Source organism: Lactuca saligna, chromosome 5, assembly GCF_052625555.1.
Source record: "Lactuca saligna cultivar CGN05327 chromosome 5, ASM5262555v1, whole genome shotgun sequence".
In the NCBI taxonomy this organism is placed as follows: domain Eukaryota; kingdom Viridiplantae; phylum Streptophyta; class Magnoliopsida; order Asterales; family Asteraceae; genus Lactuca; species Lactuca saligna.
In genome coordinates, this window is record NC_136421.1 from 313,229,155 (window position 1) to 313,248,998 (window position 19,844).

Genomic DNA, 19,844 nt, shown 5'->3' on the forward strand with positions numbered 1-19,844 from the left:
CTCTCCTAATTTTGATTAAAAAAATTAAAACATTTAATAAATCACAAATTAAATAAATAAGGCTAAAATTAAAAAAATCATTTAAAATATAAAACTATAAATGATAATTAAAATCCTAAATACGGGAAATAAAAATACTAACGAAAATTAAAACGATAAATAAAATAATAAAGCGATAATTGAACACTAGAAAGATTTCTTAACCTCCCATCCATAAATTTGCGCTATTTGCTGCATGCGAGCGAGCATGGTATTCAATTGCCATCAAATTAAATGGCCATAAATTTGTGCAATTTGTTGCATGCAAGTAGCTTCGTGCATTCTGAGGATTCAAATGTTCAGGATGAGATGGATAAAAAAGGCCTTTACGTGTAACAAATTAACTTACATAAACTAATATTTTTATTAAAATAACGTTAAACTTTATAGCAATAAACAAAGCAAAATCATAGTATTGTAATGAGTAATTACATATCCTAACAACTAACCGACGATCCGTGAAACTCTCCTAGCATTCTTGATTGCAAATTGGTTGATCAACTCTTCATAGTCTATACTCTCTAAAATTTCATTCTCGATAGATATCATTGCTAAACCGCTAAGTCTTTCTTGTGCCATTGTGGAACGCAAGTAAGATTTCACAAACTTTAATTTAGAAAAACTTCTTTCTGCAGACGCAACCGTTACTGGAATACTCAACAATATTCTATATACAATGCTTGCATTGGGGAAATAATCAAGTTCTTTCAAAAACTTCAAAACATCTATAGGGTTACTAAATTCATTGGTTTTCAATGTCTCAAATAATTTCAAATTCGTATAAAGTTCCTCAACATCAATATCCGATCTTTCTTCAAACTTGAGTGTTTTTTCAATACGATGACAATACGACTTAAGATCTTTATCTTCAATTCCCCTTAAATTATGTGGAAATAAAAAAACCAAATACTTTTTCATACTCTTTGAATTGTTTAAATCTTGTCTCAAGAGAAGAAATAGTTTGATCAACAATGAAAATAAATAATTGACTCTAAAATTCTCTTAAGGTGTAAATGAAACTTCTTCGCTAGTTGAACTCTCATTAAACCTTCTTTCCCTTTCAATCAAACACTTTTGTGGAAATATTGGATCAATACCCATTTCAATAGCAATCTCTTTAGCTTCAACAATCGCTTTTGAAAAAACAGTTTCTCTATATTTCTTGAAGTACCAAATCAATTTGTTTATTTCTGTAATAGCATTATCAAGATGCATATCATTTGATTGTAACTTCTTACTCACAATATTCACATGATTTAGTACTCCATACCAAATAACAGTTGATACAAAAAATTCAAAGTCGCCAAGTTCTTTTTCTGCTAGTGAAGTTGCTTCACTTGCAATTGCAACATCATTATCATTTTCTCCAACTTGAAGTAAAGTTTCCCGTACATCCACAAGTTGAAGTTTAATGGCCTTTACACTCTCAACCCGGCTATCCCAACGAGTTTGACACAATGACTTAAGACTCCAAGCTTTAACAATATCTTTCAAAATTTCCCACCTCTTAGTAGAATTTGCAAAGATAGTATAAATGTGTTGAATGAATCCAAAAAATTTTCTTTCCTTTAACACACTTGTTAGCCATATCACATAATGTTAGATTAAGAGAATGGCAACCACAAGGAGTGTAAAATGCTCTAGGATTTATATCTAAAAATCTCTTTTGCATTCCTTGGTGTTTTCCTTTCATGGTTGCTCCATTATCATAGCCTTGATCACGCATATCATCAATTTCAAGACCAAGAGACTTTAACTCCTCAAGTATAATATCAAATAGTCCTTTTCCAAAGGTATCATCAACATTCAAAAAACCTAAAAAGGACTCCTCGACAGTAACAGAATTATATGATAACGTTAAATACCTCACTATTATTGTCATTTGTTCTTGGTGACTTGAATCGGGAGTACAATCAAGTATGATTGAGTAGTACTTTGCTTCCTTTTTCTTCTTGATAAGTTCTTTTATTAATTTCTTGAGCTAGCAAAGATATTAGTTCGTTTTGGATTAAGTGGCCAAAATAATGCACATAAAGCCCATCACTTGTAATCCGCACACATGCTCTTTGATAACCAGGTCAAACTCTTTAAACATTTCAATGACACCCAAAAAAATTCTGTTACCTATTAAATACAATTAAAAAATAAGAAGTGAAATCAGTCATAATAATTAACAAAAAGGTATTTGGTGGAATTACAACAAAAAAATTTCTATTTATAGTTACCTTTTTGATACAACTTTTCATTGAATCCACGAAATGCTAAATTATGTTTAGTAAGAAACTTCACTACAGCAATGATTCTCAAAAGGACTTGTTTCCAGTAATCTCTTTCTTTCTTGAATTGCTTGTATTGAACTTTATCAATTATTCCATTCAAGTTCAATCTTTTACGCATATCAAACCACTTATTCCTATTTGTAAGATGATCCAATGAAATTTCGTGTTCTTTAACCCTAGTGGTAACATGGTGCCAATATGCATAACCTTCACCATCCAATTTACCATTTAAAATCCCTTTTCTAAACACTTTACAAAAGAAACAAAATACTTTGTCTATCTCTTTTGAATATACTAGCCATTCTCTATCATACTTTTCCAAATTTGGTAAAGTTCTTGTATATAAAGCTGCAGAAAACCATCTACGAAATTTATCGTAGGGACCATACATAATACTATTATCTCTTGTAGGGCCTCTCTGGACCAAAAGTTTAATCTCCTCAGAATTAAGTTTTTCCCACCTTCTTGGATCATATATATCAACAAGCTCTTTAACGGGATCTTGCTCTTCTACCTCTTCTACTTATATGTGCTATTGCTCTTCAATGTGCTCTTCAACATGCTCTTTAATAGGTTGTCTATGGATAAACTTATCTAGAGCACTGACATCAGCCTTTGTCTTTTCTTCATCTAGTTTTCTTTTTTTACGTTTTTGACTATCGGATGATTGTTTAGATTTCATCTCTACAATTTTACAAACAATAAACATAATTTGATTCTTTAAACACTATGGTTTCTGAATTCCAAATTTCTGATAAACAATTAGACAATATACAGAATCTCATAATTTAATTTATGTTTCTAATTGTCTATTTCAAAATCATTTATCGATTTCATTCAACATTGTGAATCATTCAATCAGATTTCAATATGATAATATGACATAATGATAATACAACATAGTGATAAACATATAAAAATTCATGAATCACATTCAAGAATCTGAAAATTAAACAGTTATTTATATAAACAATTACACAAGAATCTAAAAAATTGATAATACATTCAACCAATTCAAGTATGCAATTGAATTGAGAATTATAATTTACAAACTTATAATCCTTAATTCCCTATTCCTAATTCCTTAATTTCTCATAATATATTACATTAGCAGGAATAGGAATACAGGATAAATCATGAATGGATAATTGTCATTGATAAATTGATAACAGGAATAGGAATACATGATAAATCATGAATGGATAAATTCTAATATTCTAATTGTCTAAGACTCTAATACCCTCACCTAGAAAGTAGAAAGTTAAAAACTGTTGTATGCATGTATCGATATTCAATGGACTGATGGAGGATGATGAATGATAATTGTTGATTATTGTCGATGTCGCTGACTTGATGGTTGGCTGATGCATTGCCCTACGTTTGATCACTTCCCTGCCCCGATTCCAAGATTGTCGATTGCTGCAATCAACTTTTTTATTTTAAGGAAAACGAGCAAGACGTATCGATCGATCACTGCTATTCGCTTTATGTTTGACGCTGATTTCCGAAATTAAAATTCCAATTATAAGTCCCAAATTCGTTTGACGTATCAATCCAATCCAATTGATGGTGCGGGATCCAAATCAATCGGATGTTGCCAGATCAAAATAAGAAGAAGGAGAAGAAAAATAATATAAATATTGAATGATTTGAAGATTCGAATGAAGTTCCTTACAAGATTCACACACACACTCTTTTCTTCTCTCTACTTTCTCTCTCTATCACAACTTGAATTACACACACTTAAGCTCCTTTCTAGCCCTGGCCGTGTACACTCCTCACCCTTACAACTATATATAGTGACCATAAATGGGTCATGGCCGTGAATACCTTACAACCGTTAACACCCAAACAGCCGTAAACACCAGGACATTTACGGTCCTAGTCTGAAGGAGAGTTTTATTGCTTAGGACCCTAAATGGAGTTTGTTTTGGCATTTCAAGCCATAAGTGCCATGCATGGACGTAAAGCTTGCAGCTTTACGTGGGATCTCAGCCTTGGGAGGATAGATCTAGAGTTTGGGGTTGTAACTCTGCCTTAAAAAGTCTGAATGAGAATATAGAATGAAGGGACTCGCCGAGTCGGTGAGCTGACTCGACGAGTTAGCTAGGGATTATGTGGACCATGGAGGAGTAAAATGGTCCATGGAGGAGTAAAATGGTCTTTTACCCATCCCATGAGTTAGAGATAGAAAATAGCTTGGTTTATTTAGAGTTGTGATTGAAGTGTTAATTAGAGATAATTATCATATGTGTTGGGCAGAGGCTAGATCGGTGATTCGTGTACGAGGTGAGTCTTCTCATTATACTTACCTAGAATGGTAATTTTTTTATGATCGTAGGGTCTTATAGGCTTTATTGAGTATTGTGATATCCTGCATTATGTCGTTGTGATTTATGTTGTGTATTATTCTGAGCTTACTGAGGTAGGACCGGAGGGTCCACCTGAGTTGTAGGACCGGAAGGTTCCACTAAGACACATTGACCGGAGGGTCTTATTCGAGTATAGCCATGAGAGGCTAATGAGATGTGTGTGGTATTTTGGGGAACTCACTAAGCTTCGTGCTTACCGTGTTATGTGTTATGTGTTTCATGTACTTCTCAGGATCACGGGAAGGCGTTAGCTTGATTGTACACACGAGATCGAGTTATGTTTTGAGGATCCTGGATTTTATTCAAACAATTATGAACATGGGTTTTTGATAATTTGATATTTTGGGTATTTTGTGAATAGTTTTGATGAGATTTATGTGATTTTAAACTAAAAATTTTGTTTGAAAATTTACGGTGTCACACAGGGCGGGGCCCATTGTGTGTTGTTATGTATGATATGTGGTATTTTGGGGAACTCACTAAGCTTTGTGCCTACGGTTTTCAATTTATGTTTCAGGTATTTCTGGTTCCAATGGGAAGAGCTCAGGCTGACTGCATTGCACACGCCACATAGATTCTGCTTTTGAGATATCACTCTGATTGTTATGATGTTGAGATACTTATTTTTATTTGAGTTGTATGGATAATGTTTTTGGAATATTGTTTTACTCAAATTAAACATGAAAGTTTTGGATCATATTTTTGGGACGTTACAGTAATGGCTCATGATGTGAGCCATAGATGGTCACGTTGTGAGGGTCTGCTGACCACTGACTTCAGTTGACCATTGACTTTTTGACAAAGTTTGTCTTTGGGTCAAACTTGAGAATTTTGGGCTATTGATTAAGATTCTATCTGGTTACGGTGTTATTTGATTTGAGGGAGAAAGCAGTGCTGAAAAGGGGTTATATCATAGTGTTCAGAGTTCTTTGATTCATATGAGTTTCCTCACTATGTTTAGCGGGTCGAAGGCACCAATGTCGGGCCATGGTTTATTATGTGTAGGATGCTAGTTGTCTGCGTGACTCTTGCATGTGTTATGTGTTTATATGTTTACCGGACAATGCCTGATGATTACATTGTATGCTATTTATCTTTGTGATTTTTATGTATGTTTGTATGTATACCGGGTAAGGCCCGATGCCAGTTGGGGATTGATGATTGACAAATCTGTTCTGAGCGGAGCTCGATGCCAGGCGGGGCCAATTATATGTTTGATATGTATGGTATGTGGTATTTTGAGGAACTCATTAAGCTTTGTGCTTACGGTTTTCAGTTTAAGTTTCAGGTACTTTTGGTTTGAAGGGGAAGAGTCCAGGATGATTGCAGTGCACACACTACATCGCTCTGTACTTTATATTACTCTGATCTATTTGGATGTTATTGATACATTTTGATTCACTATGGTTTTGATGATGTTATTTTGGATAATGGTTTTATTAATCTAAAAATCGAAATTTTTAGTCTTAAATTTTGGGACGTTTCAATATCTAATCTCATAACTATAATTGGTATAAACTTGAATTGATAGTAGCGCAGTCCTTTTGGGATGCCGTCAAACCTAGCAATTGGACAAAATGATTTTTAGAGAGAGAGGTTGATTTATTATTTGATTAATAAATTAAAATAATAATTTATTATATATTATGAGAATAATTTATTAATTAGAAATCATAATTATAATTAATAATTAATCATAAATTAATTGAAATTAATTTTGGGATTAATGGTATTAATTGAAAGTGTAGGGTCTAAAATGTAATTGTTGAATAGTTGAACAAAAGACTCTAGAACCTTCCACCAGGACGGTGGATGGTTTCAAGGGGATAATCTTGGGTTTCTAGATTATCCAATGTGGATAAATATGGAGATGGATAATTACCATTTTGAAATATTATTTTTATATTCAGATTAGGGTTATCTAGGGCTTCCTTGTACCAATATATAAAGGACTCTAGCCCTTCATATTTCGGCCACTCATACTCATAGAGAGATAGCCAAAATTTTGCCAACCTTTCTCCTCTCTCCATTATCTTCATCTTGTTAGCTTGGGTGTGATTCCACTAGGGGCACGACATTTGTGGTGCTTGCTTCCAAGAGATCAACACAGGAGAATTCCGGTTGTTTATTGTAACAACTAAAAGGTATGTAACCCTAAACCTTTCTCTTTAGTAATTTCAAAATTACCTAAGGTTTCTAGGGTTTTTATTTTGATGTTCTTAGTTATATATTCAATAGAGAAAACATAGATCTTGTTTTAGGTTGCATGCACACTTAAGAGTTTTAAGTTTGTTTTGTTATGCCTAAAACTCATCATAAAAGTGTGGAACTTTCGAAATATATCCAAAGATGTCATGTACACTTCGTGCCTTCCCCTTTTGTAACCAAGACAACCTACAACATCTAAACTTAAAAACGTAATCACAAAGCTTAGTGGGTTTCCCAAGATACCATATACCATAACGGACCTCACCCAATAAACATATAAACGAGTCTCGCCTAATAAACTTATAAACGTGCCTCGTCCACATGTCTCACCCAATAAACATATGACAAGCCTCGCCTACAAGTTTCACCCAATAAACATCTAAACATACCTCACCCAACATACATACAAACAACCATGAAATTGTCACAAAGACAAAAAGCATACTATGACACCTAGTGTCCTAAATAGTATGGTGAGAAGATGCATATTGTCGATAAATGCATAATCACCACAACTCGCTAGAAAATGTAAAGACTGATCTCTCAAATCACCTAAACATTAAATAAAAGGTCAAACCTCAGCCTATGACCCAAAACCCTAAAGTTTGACCCAGGGTCAAACCCAACCAAAAGTCAAAATTTTAATACTTAGACAAAAAGGTGCCTCGTGCTCACTACAAGACAAAACAATTGGGTCCTAACCTGAAAATCAGATGCGTCATGAAATCTTCAAAAAGAATGTCGTACCCACAACAGGCCCCCCACATCCAACCCTTACCAACCCATCACTTTCGACTTAAACCATTAAGTCCAAGCCTATAATTTTCAGATATGGAACATATTGATATCTGAATGGATAAGTTATCAAATTTATCCATTAAGTCGTCTTAAACAAACTAGATCTAAAACCCTAATCTCTAAAATGTCCAAGATTCCATTTTTCTTCATGAATAAAGTAAAGAAAGCTCTTGCATGCACTCTCTACTCCATCAAACCATCAGATCTGAACTAGAATATATCTCAAATGCCATGAAGTTGTCCAAACTCCAAAGAAAAAACCAACAAAGGGGACCAAAATACCAAAACATGAACCAAAATACCATTATCTCTTAGACCCAAGTATAAAACCCCAGAAGTATGGAGAAAGCAAGAGTCTTCAAGTTTCAAACTTCCAAACAACATCCTTCTTGATTCCTTCACCAAAACTCTAAAAACTGGCACAAAAAATGATTCAAGGAGAAAGAATGAGCTCACAACACTCAAAGGGGGCTAGGGTTTCTCTCGAGGGTATTCTAGAGGCTGGGGGGCTGAGAATGAAGAAACTAGGGTTTTGTGTCGCTTAAACAGGCCCAACTCCCGAGATAAGGCCACCAACCCAAAGATCGGGGAATGTCGCGTCCAATAAGGGAGCATCACATGCTTTACTTAAACTTTGCAATATTCATTTTTCGGCAGATGCGATAAATTGGTGTGATATTTCCATTTTCGCGCCCAACTCCTGAGAGAAGGCCACCAACCCAAAGATCGGGGAATGTTGCGGAATTTGTTCCCGAAAAAAACTTGATAAATATGTTATCAAAAAATTTCCTAAGAAATGTATTTTATTCATTTTAAAACTTTGGGATGTCATCGTCAATACAGAAACATAAGCATAAACAAACCTTACATTCATTTACACTAGTGATCTACATCTCCTTAATCTCTCGGTGTAATGTAGCTTTATATCGACACATGTGATATAAATAAACTGTGTGGATCAGGTTGGGAAACCTGGTGAGTACATAGAGTTTTCAACCCACAATAATATAATTATTATGTTTAATTATCAAACAATTAACCCAATTACACATCCCCATTATCTTATTTACTCTTAAGGATCTACCTTAAGAATCAATTATTTCTTGTTCATTCATTCATAAGGATCATCATAAGGAATAGGCATGAAATTCATCATTTCCAGGGTTTACTCAACAGGCACTAAATCCATAGTTGCCAGGGTTTGCTCAACAGACACTAAATCCATAGTTTTCAAGGTTTGCTCATCAGGCACTAAATCCATAGTTGTCAGGGTAATATCATTTATCGACACTATCGTTTCCGAGAATCCACTCACAATACATATCAATGGGGTTTTATCTCATTTATTGACAGTATCGTTTTCGAGAATCCACTCTCAATAAATGTCAATGGGTTTTTAGAGTACACCGAATGAATATCTCGTTCACAACTGCAGGTTGCGAGCCTGATAGTGTTCTACTGGACTATCAAGAATAGTCTGTGGTTGTCATACATACTCTGTTAGATGACTGGGCCATCGCTTGGGTCATCGTTTGGCTCATCGTATTGGCTCATCGTTTTGGCTCATCGTTTTGGCTCATCGCTTAGGTCATCGCTTCACACCATATTTTATCACTCATATATCATTGCTCATCATTCATCTCTTCTTTCATCGCTCATCATTTATCTCATCTTTCATCGCTCATCATTTATCTCACCTCTAATCTACCCATGTTTTACCCAACACATTTTGTAGATATAAAATACATATACAATTTGGATCATTTAAAACATGTATAAAACGTTTCATCCAGCATAGACAGCAAGTATTCAGACAGTATATACACATATCACGTAATTTATATAAAATACTTCATATTTATGTGTAAGATGAAAGTAACTATGCACTCACTTGTTAAAGTGACGACTCAAAATTCGAGCAACGCTTCGTTTCTTAACAATATGATTTCCTTCGACGAAACCTAGTATTATTACCACTAGATTTTAGTCTAATATTTATTGCGACTAATTATTAGTCTAGATTCGTCATTAATTCAGAGTCTACTTCATGATCTATCAAGTAAGGAACAACCGGGTAAAATCATATCGGAGGTAGCGTCCGTTTGGTATACGAAGTATACTGTTTGGAAATCCCACTTTAAACACCTCACTAAATCACAACCTAGACATCATTCCTGTAAGTAGATCAATCAATATAATGAGTTTGAATCACTGATAAATCTCCTCTATAACGATATTATATTTAAAGTATGGTAGGTGTATCTCACTTACAACGGTTTTTTTTTTATTAAAAACTGGGCTTTGCTGGAGCATCGTTTATGAACCGAAAATATCTTCTTCTCGGAGCCTTCGGGTGCTCTGGAGCTTCCACCTCGTGCTAGGGAGGTTCCCTAGGCTTTTCAGGGGGTTTTAAGGCTAGAGAGAGGTTCTATAGAAAGAGGGAAGCGATGGGAGGTGTGAGGAAAAATGGAGGCTTCACCTCTTATTTATAGGGGGCAGGAGGAAGATTCACGTCGTGAATTTCTTGATGTTCACGTCGTGAGTGAGCTTGGGCTCCAAGTCTGAGCCAGGTGCTGACACGTGGTATCGCACACGGGGTGGAAATCAACCGATTTTCAAAAATTCATAACTTTCTCATAAAAGCTCCGTTTTCACGTTATTTATATCCACATGTAGGTAAAAATAAGATCTACAAATTTTATTTTGACTATGTCGGTTAATTCTCTACTGATCTTAAATTTAACAGTACGAGGAGATTATACTGTTAAATATTCGCGTAAAATTCATAACTTCTACATACGGACTCTGTTTTCATCTGTCTTTTTACCATTGAGTTCCTATTAATGAGATCTTCAATTCTCATTTAGCTCACGTAGGCTAAAAACCGCTCGATGTAAAATTCCAGTTTCGGGTTGTGCACTGCTAAGCCAAATCATAGAAACTTTATAACTTCCTCATACGAAGTCAGATTTGGGTGTTCTTTTTATGGACACCCTTGGTTTAACATATTCTACGACTTTCGTTTAGATTACTAAGGCTAAAATTTCATTTATCGTAAATTCACTATTTACGTCGCCCCGTGCCGTACCGGTTTTGCCGTAACACTTCAACGGGCCATAACTTCTTCGTGATAACTCGGATTTCGGCGTTCTTTATATGTACGGAACCCTTGTAACATATACTACAACTTGCTTAAGAATATTTATTCTAAATAATCTTCTATTAAAAAGTCATTTTTGATGCTTATCGTCTCTAAATTGACTAGCCCGAAGTTGTGGACGTTACAACTGGTGAGCCGACCGACTTCATCCACAAGGGTTCTAATATTACATTTGTAACACCCCAATTCTGGTATGATATTTATATTCTATTTATTATTATTTTTCTTCAAGTTTTAAGGGGGGACTCAGCGAGTCGGTAGCTGGACTCGTCGAGTAGGGTCGCGATTTCGAGCACGTTTAAGTTGGCGACTCGACGAGTCCATATTCTGGACTCGGCGAGTCCGCCAGTCTGGATGAAACCCTAATTTCAAGGGTTTGCACCCTATTTAAACAACTTTTGGGGCCTCAAGTCAGCCCCCATCACCCCTCAGAGCATCATTCTCGAACCCCTAGAGCCCTCTTTGCATTTTGTGTGATTTTGGTGTGTTATTTGAAGATTTTCAGAGATAAAGGAAGGTAGATCAAGAAGAGAAGAAGGAGATCCTAGATCCTTGAGGAATTTCAGAAGCAAGCAAGGTATATCTTGGCCCTTTTCTGTTTCTATGCTTAAATCTCCTTTTTGAAGCCATTAAAGCCATTCTTGAACCATTTCTTAGCTTAATAGTAGCATAGAGGACTCATGGAGTTGATTAGCCTTCGGATCTAGCTAGATTTAAACTCCATAAGCTTAGATCTAACACCTTTATGGATTCATTTTGCATGAAAGCTTTAGATCTACTATTATAGTGTGCTTTGAACCTTAAAACCTTCATTTGATGTTATTTACACGTAAAGTTGGAAACTTTATGTGTAAATCAAGTCCCAGGAACCCAGATCTATTAATGGTATGGAATGGTTTTAAGCAGAATCGAGTATATAATGTTTGCATGCATGCGACTCGGCGAGTCGTTCTTCTGACTCGGCGAGTCGAGTTGCGAGTCCCCTGTGTTTCCTTTTTCGAGTTATGCCGAGTGGAACCAGTGAGTGAGAGGTGGACTCGGTGAGCTAGGAGGTTAGACTCATTTTTGGAAGAACTCGACGAGTCAATGCCCTGACTCGGCGAGTTCAAGGCCATCTTCATACTTCAAGAACAGACTCGACGAGTTGTTCATACAACTCGACGAGTCACACCTAGAATGATCATCTGATGAAGGAGAACTCGACGAGTTGTTCATACAACTCGGTGAGTTGGATGCAGATAGTCGGAGTGTTAGTAGCGAAGAGGAACTCGCCGAGTTTGCACCAAACTTCGACGAGTAGTAGCGAGTAAAATCAAGAAAGTAAGAGTAAGGACTCGACGAGTTGGCGACCCAACTCGACGAGTCAGGTCAACTGAATGTTGACTTTGATAGTTAGGTTGACTTGGACCAGGGGTAGGAGAGTCATTTTACCCTCAATATTATTATTATTATCAGTATTTGATTGATGGTGCTCAGGATATTGTAGTCGGGGTGAAACCGAAGACGCAACATATAGATTCCGGAGCAGTCCTTTCAGCAGTTAGGCTACGAGGTGAGTTTCCTTCAGGTAGGAACGGGTCTAAGGCCAAAATGCCGGCCCGTTTAGTTAGTAGTAGTTTCCGAACTCCGGTCCGATGCGGTTGTTAGTGTGTTTGATGCCTTCGTGGCTCAGACAAGATTTATGTGTTATGTGTTCTGGGCTACGGCCTGACGTAGTATGCAATATATTAGTTTATGATGATGTACGTTATGCTAGTTAATACGTGTTTATGCTATGCTATGATCAGTTAGTTCCGAACTTCGGTCTGATGCAGCCAGTTCCGGACTTCGGTCCGATGCAGTTAGTTCCGGACATTGGTCCGATGCAGGGGACAAGGTCCCAGTCAGTTCCGAACTACGGTCCGATGCAGTTTCCGGGCTTCAGTCCGATGCAGTGGGCAAGGCCCAGTACGTGTTTATATGTTATTGTATGGTATGTGGTAGTTTGGGGAGCTCACTAAGCTTCGTGTTTACAATTTCAATTTTGGTTTCAGGTACTTCCGCAAGTAAGGGGAAGAGCTCAGGATGATGGTATCACACACACCACAACTTCAGTCTTTATCCTGGGAGTTTGTTTTGATTTGTAATTTGATTTGATACAGTTGTTTCACGACATTTTATTATGAGTTAAGATATTTGACGTATGGTTTTTATGATATGACAATCAATATATGATTTTTATTATTATTTAAACAAAAAAAAATTTGGGTCATATTTTGGGATGTTACAACATTCAGTGAGCCGACTGACTTCATCCACAAGGGTTCTAATATTATTTAGGTCTAGGATGTGTTTTCTTGTTATTTTTTTTTGGATTAGATGTTTTGTCCTTTTTGATGAACTTTTTTTTTTTGGGGGGGGGGGGGGGGGGGGTGTGACATCCCCAAAATCTCGGTCAGAAAAGACCGATTTTCATTTATGCTTTTAAAATAATTTCAGAGTAAATCCATTTGATTTGAAAGAATTGCGGAATATGTTCCCAAAAATAAAACATGATAAAAGAATGTTTACCAAAGCATTTCATAAAAGAAATGTATTTTTCATTATATAATCAAAACTCGAGGTGTCATGTTCTGATACAGACCACTAAGCATAAACGATAACATTACAAGTCATTCAACAAATATATACATATACAGACTTGTAAACAAAACAACTTGATGGTTCATCCATATTACGCCCTTGCGCCACTTCCTATAATACAAATAAAACTGAGTGGGTCAGGCTTGGGAGCCTGGTGAGCATATAGGGTTTTCAACCCACAATAAATAATTAAATTAATTATTATCAACCAACAATAACCCAGTTACCCATTCCCGTTATTCTCACTTTATGTCCCTAAAATAACTAACACAAGGGATCTAATCTAAGAATATTTTCATCGGGGTGACAACACATGTTGCGGGGGTTCCTCAGCTATACAAGTCAAATAAGGCAACCATGAGGGGGATGGAATACAGCGAATGAACACCCAAGTTCATTAACACCTACATGTTATGAGTCTGCTAGCGTTCCACTAGACTGTCTAGAAAAGTCCGTGGTCGTCATCTAAATTCCGCTAGATGACTGGATCAAAACAACAACGAGGCCTCTCATCTGTTTATTACACACCAACTATCTACCCATGTTCTACCCAACATATTAGTAGATAAAAACATACATTTTTATACATATTTTCAAACCTGTATAACATGCTTGATCAATACATTTTCCATATAACAAATGAGGCACATACACATAACACGTATTTCATATAGAAATAATTAGATCTGTAAGATAGAAGAAAGTGAATATACATTCACACACATAACAACAAAATATACACATAACACGTATCTCGTATAAAATACTTCATAATTATACGTTAGGAGAAAGTAACAACGCACTCACACGTATAAACAACAATATACTTAATACACTCAAACCATACTTGTATTATTATTGCGTTTATGAAAGGTAGTATACACTCACTTGATCAGAAGATGATCGGACAGCACTACGGCTCGTAGAAGTAGTAATCCTCAGCAGATCTGGAAGATCTCTACAAAAACCGAACTTCTCGCGGGCAGAGCTTCGACTCGGAAACCGCACTTCTCGGGATCTTTGGGATCTCGGGACTTGATTCGGGACTCGGGAATATTATCGGGGCTTCGGGATATTTCTGGCACGCAAATCGAGGCAAAACGGGAGAGAGAATGGAGAAAAATAGCAAAGAAACTCGGCATCCTCGCATCCTATTTATAGGAGGCTGATGCCTCGGAGTACGCGGGGCGTACTGGTCCGAAATCGTCACTGCATGCGTCATCCAAAGTCCTAGAGTGCGAGTTTCGACATCTTCACTGTACGCGGGGCGTACTCTGGATGAGTCCGGTGACTCGCCTTCGGATAAGGCCGGATTTTCCAATTAAAACAATATATAAATTATTTAATAAACTTTGGAAATTCATATCTTCTTCATACGAACTCCGTTTTCGACGTTCTTTATATCCACGTGAAGGTGAGACTACGCTATAAGACTTTCATTTAGACTCCGTCGGCTAATTTTGACTTTATTTTTATTATTTATTTTTAATAGGCCGGGACAGAAAATTTCATTATAAATTCATAACTTCTTCGTTTGACGTCCGTTCTCGCCTAACTTTTTATCGCTTTGATACTAACAACGAGATCTTCGATTATCGTTTAGATTACTAAGGCTAAATATCGCTCTAACGTAAATTTTAATTTTTACGTCATTCAACGTTGTCGGTTCTGTCGCGAAACTTCGACAGGTCATAGCTTCCTCGTTATAACTCGGATTTCGGCATTCTTTATATCTTCGGAAACCTTGTTTCAACTACTACAACATTATCTAAAGATATCGAGTTTATTTTACACTTAAATTTTGATGCTTATTTTTATTCTTAATTAATCAAACCACATAATTAAGCAATTAAGCACAAAACACATAATACTCAAATAATACACTTCTATTATTTCAAAATGGGTTACAAAGGTTAACCTAGACTATTACATTGCTAAAAAAGGGAAGCCCAGAAACACAGGCGTTAGGGGGGGGGGGGTCACTGATATAAACAATAGTAAGACATTTAGCATTGTATTTCAAAACATTCCATATCATGTCATGTGGAAAATATATGTGTCACATTTAGGGATGTCAAAAACCCTAGTAGAACCCCAACCCTACATGACCCTGTTTCTATACAGGGGGATTGTATAATGTTTTTGGGTTTGGGGGCGAGGAGTTTTGCCCTGAATATCCTGTCGCCCCCTCGAAATAATTACCCTATATTTAACTTAATTTCTTATAATAATAAATATTAAACTTAGAGTAGTCGTTGTATAATATATACTTTGTATTTGAATAATTACTTTATATGTAAGACTGTACGAAATAAATGAGTAAAAAAAATAAGTTAAATAAGATTAAATAGGGGATTTTGGGCAAAATGGTGTTAAGAAGGGATTCGGGGGAAATAGGAAAATGAGGGAGAGATCAGGGGTTGTATTGTAATTTGGGGACGGGAAAATGAGGGAATTCGTAATAGTGATCAGGGTCAGGGGAAGCATATGAATTTTGGGGAGAGCAGGGGAGGCTATTTCCGCCAACATTTGATCCTATTGATATCCATAGTCGTCTTTAACAAACTGGTGCATGATCTCTCGCTTGGTGGCATGTTGCATTTGTTGTTGTTGATGCAATTGAGCTTGTTAAATTTTGCTTGCAAATCCTTCCATTTTGGAGTTCAATTGGTGCATATTATGATCGCTACCACACATCACCTCTTGAAGTCCTTCACCACTGTGTCCTAAAATGCATCTGATTGTTAATGAGCTTTCCTTTTCATGGTCTATCGAAGTATTGATAAACGTTTTATCTAACACTAGTTCTTATGTTTCAATCCATATGCGTTGTTTCAACTGTTGGGTAAATTTTCTTGTTGGTTGGGTTGTATTTTGTTGTTACGAGGCTTGCGTTCTGTTGGGTAAAGTTTCTTCGCATGACTCATCGTTTCGGTTTTCGGATGGAGGTTGGATTTCATTGCTAGATTATTCGTTTACAGGCTCACGAAAATAAGAAGTGTTAGGATTATAAACTAAATTTGAATCTACTTGGTAAGCTGGAAATTGGTTATAGGTTTGTTGGTTTTGAAATTGTAGGGATTGAAATTAATGCTGAGTATAATTTTGCATTTTGGTTTCGGGAATTGACATTGGCATTTAGGTTTCGGTTCGATTCCACGGTTTCTTCATGGAGTAACACGTATTTATTTATTTAGTTGATGGCTAAAATCCATTAAATTTTGATAGAGTGAGATAGATATTGAATGAAGTTAAAATGAAAAAAGATAATTTATGTGATTTTTCGTGTTATATATATATATATATATATATATATATATATATATATATATATATATATATATATATATATATATATATATGGAAAAGACAACCATTTTTTTAATTCTAGTTGTTAAGCAATGGTTTCAGACATTTAACATTTGATGAACGAGTCCAACCTCATCTTTTGGAACCCGCTTACTCGATGAACTATGAGACTATCGACAACAGTGTTTTTCGGCCAAACGTCTCATACCATGCTCCTTGAATTACACAACTTGTGTTTAGGGGTGTAAGTGAGTCTAGCTAATCGGGATTGACTCGTTAAAAGCTCGACTTAAGATCAAATTAAATGAACTTGAGTCGAGCTTGAGCCTAAATATAAGGCTCGTTTGTTAAACGAGTTTGAGCCGAGTTTCAATCAATGAGCCTGCAAGCTTAAACGAGCTTGTATATATTATACATTTATTATTATTTTATATATTAGAATAAAAATATATTTGAGAAATTATGGATTTAAGGTATTAGAAAACAAACTTCTTAACGAGCTTGAACCGAACTTTAACTTATTTAGGCTCATCAGATAAAAAAACGAATCAAACTCAAGCCCGGACCGAATCTTTTTAAATCTTTGTGAGATCAAGCCGAGATCGAGCTCGAGCTACATAACTTAAACGAGCCCGATCCGAACTTATCTATGCTCGGATTCGGTTCGGCTTGTTTACACTCCTACTTGTGTTAATATAACACCCCTACTTGTGTTGATATAACACAAACATGATTCAACGACAATTATAAATTATTATTGTAGGTAACCATGTCTCATAGATTAACTATCACAGGAATTTAAACATATTCAATATATTTAAACACAAACATGATTCAACGTCAATTATAAATTATTGGTTTTTGACAAATAGATTGTCTAAACGGAAAAATGACTAAATAAGTAGTATAGAATCTATTCTTAACGTATTCAATAAAAATTTACATACCGAACATTTTATAATAGTTATCATTATCAATAAACAAAAGCAAATCAAATCGATCCTGTTTTCTTTTTTGTTTGCATACCCCCACAGCACAGTCGTCTTTATTTCTTTAATAATCTAATAATTTCTTATTAAAATTTTGTATTTGCTTTAAAACGAATAAAAAATATATTTTTATTTAAGAAAGAAAGAAAAATCCCTATCTCACCTAAAATCCTAGAATTATTAAATGGTTAGATACTTAGAATAATCAACCCCTCTTATGCATTTTAAATTCGAAGCATTTTTTATTTTATTTTATAAATTATCATTATCAAGTGCTCCTCCACCATGGTCACTATCTACGTGATGTAGGTGAGCCCTTCAAATCAAAATCCATGGCCTTTGCGTATTCTGTTGGTCTACCGAATTAAATTTTCATTTGATTTACATATAGATTTTCAACTGATATAAAATTATCTGTTCTTACATATAAATCCAATTAGTGGTTATAAAAATAACCTTAATGTGATTGATTGTATTGATGCATTTTTATAATACAAGGGATATAGAAGTAGGAAGATATATAATTTAAAAACCTATCAAAAATTTACATGATTTACAAATCTTATATGTATACCTCCCATCCCTCAAGCGAAGAGGCAATGAAACGGCAACTGTTCAAAAATGGGTGCATAATTGATAAGACTTTTGGTAAATATGTTTGTCAGTTAAAGCTTTCGATAACAGGTTTGCAAACAAAGTGGTAATCAATATTAATATGTTTGTATTTTGGCTCAATTTTAAGCTTGTTATTGATTATTTATAAATGAATTGCCGTTTTTTAAAAAGAAATTGGCATCAACTCAATTGGTAAGAGGCTGTTTCATATTTCGTAAGCATCAAGCGTTCAATCATATTAATATTGATTACCATGTTTCTTCTCATATTTACCATGTCGTTTTACTTTTTAATTTGTATTACAAATATATTAGCAACATTTATAAAACATTGGGGATAATGACTTAGGAGGGTAATAAGGTTTCCAGCTTGTCCGTATTAGGTTACTAAGGTTTTTTTTGTGCGTATTAGACCAATATGGTTGTTATTACTGTTTAGAATTAGTCATTTTACCGGTTTTAACGGGTAAAAATGACTTTCTAAATGGTAATAACAACCATATTGGTCTAATACGTACAAAAAAACATTAGTGACCTAATACGTACAAACTGAAAACCTTATTACCCTCCTAAGTCATTAACCCTAAATATTTAGAAAACATGCTTACTAATCAATGTGACTGATTTGTTTGACTGAAAATAGTTGCTTCCATTTAAATTTATCTTACAACCATTTCAGAACTTTTAAGTCCAAAAACTCATATGATTGATGATCTTCATTACATAAATATGAAACATTTTATAAATAACTTCTTTTTTGTCATTTAAATGTTTACATGAATACATCCATGTGTACAAAAACAAAATCTCACTTTAATACCTCCCATCAATGTCTACCTTTGATAACGTATGGATGTAAAACCAACAGGGACTTGTATAAGATATCTATTATCAATTATTTTATAAAAGCAAAACCACAACATGAACTAAAACTCTGAAGTTGCAAAATGAATAAAAAAAATCAGCATATAAACAAATACATACATACTATATACAACACATAAACGGAAGTTTATAAAGCCTGAAACTTAATGACAACAAAGTAAAAAACTTAAAGGAGACTTTATAAAAAGAAAGATCACCCTTACTTGCCACAAATGGTTGAAGACATCAACAAGAAGATCAATCTGACCATAGAATCCACATGTTGTCTCGATTTGTGTGTGTCATCCTTGCGCAGGGGCCTTGCTAATCTTCTCTGTATCGTTCCAATTTTATCAGATGTCCCCAAAGGGACGACTATAGATGAAGAGCTTCGCCATATAGAGGAGTAGCATGTTATATGGGACAACGCGAGTTCTAAACAAAGTAGTTTACTGTTGATGGTCATATATTCTTAATGTCTTTAAAATTAGGGTTAATGACTTAGGAGGGTAATAAGGTTTCCAGTTTGTCCGTATTAGGTCACTAAGGTTTTTTTGTGCGTATTAGACCAATATGATTGTTATTACCGT

General features: G+C 35.2%; 1 protein-coding gene and 1 non-coding gene across 2 annotated transcripts; both read right to left on the minus strand.

The window, feature by feature from the left end:
• Window positions 1-483: 483 nt before the first annotated feature.
• LOC145047069 (uncharacterized) lies at window positions 484-2,709 on the minus strand. Its single transcript, XM_078995315.1, has 5 exons — window positions 2,265-2,709; window positions 2,099-2,163; window positions 1,617-2,020; window positions 1,088-1,543; window positions 484-916 (listed from the first exon to the last, which is right to left on the minus strand). Exons 1-5 carry the CDS (start codon window positions 2,707-2,709, stop codon window positions 484-486), a joined length of 1,803 nt encoding a protein of 600 aa, XP_078851441.1.
• Window positions 2,710-19,524: 16,815 nt separating this feature from the next.
• On the minus strand, window positions 19,525-19,627 carry LOC144999429 (U6 spliceosomal RNA). The gene has a single exon (XR_013660898.1). It is a non-coding gene; the product is annotated as a U6 spliceosomal RNA (small nuclear RNA).
• Between the last annotated feature and the right edge of the window lie 217 nt (window positions 19,628-19,844).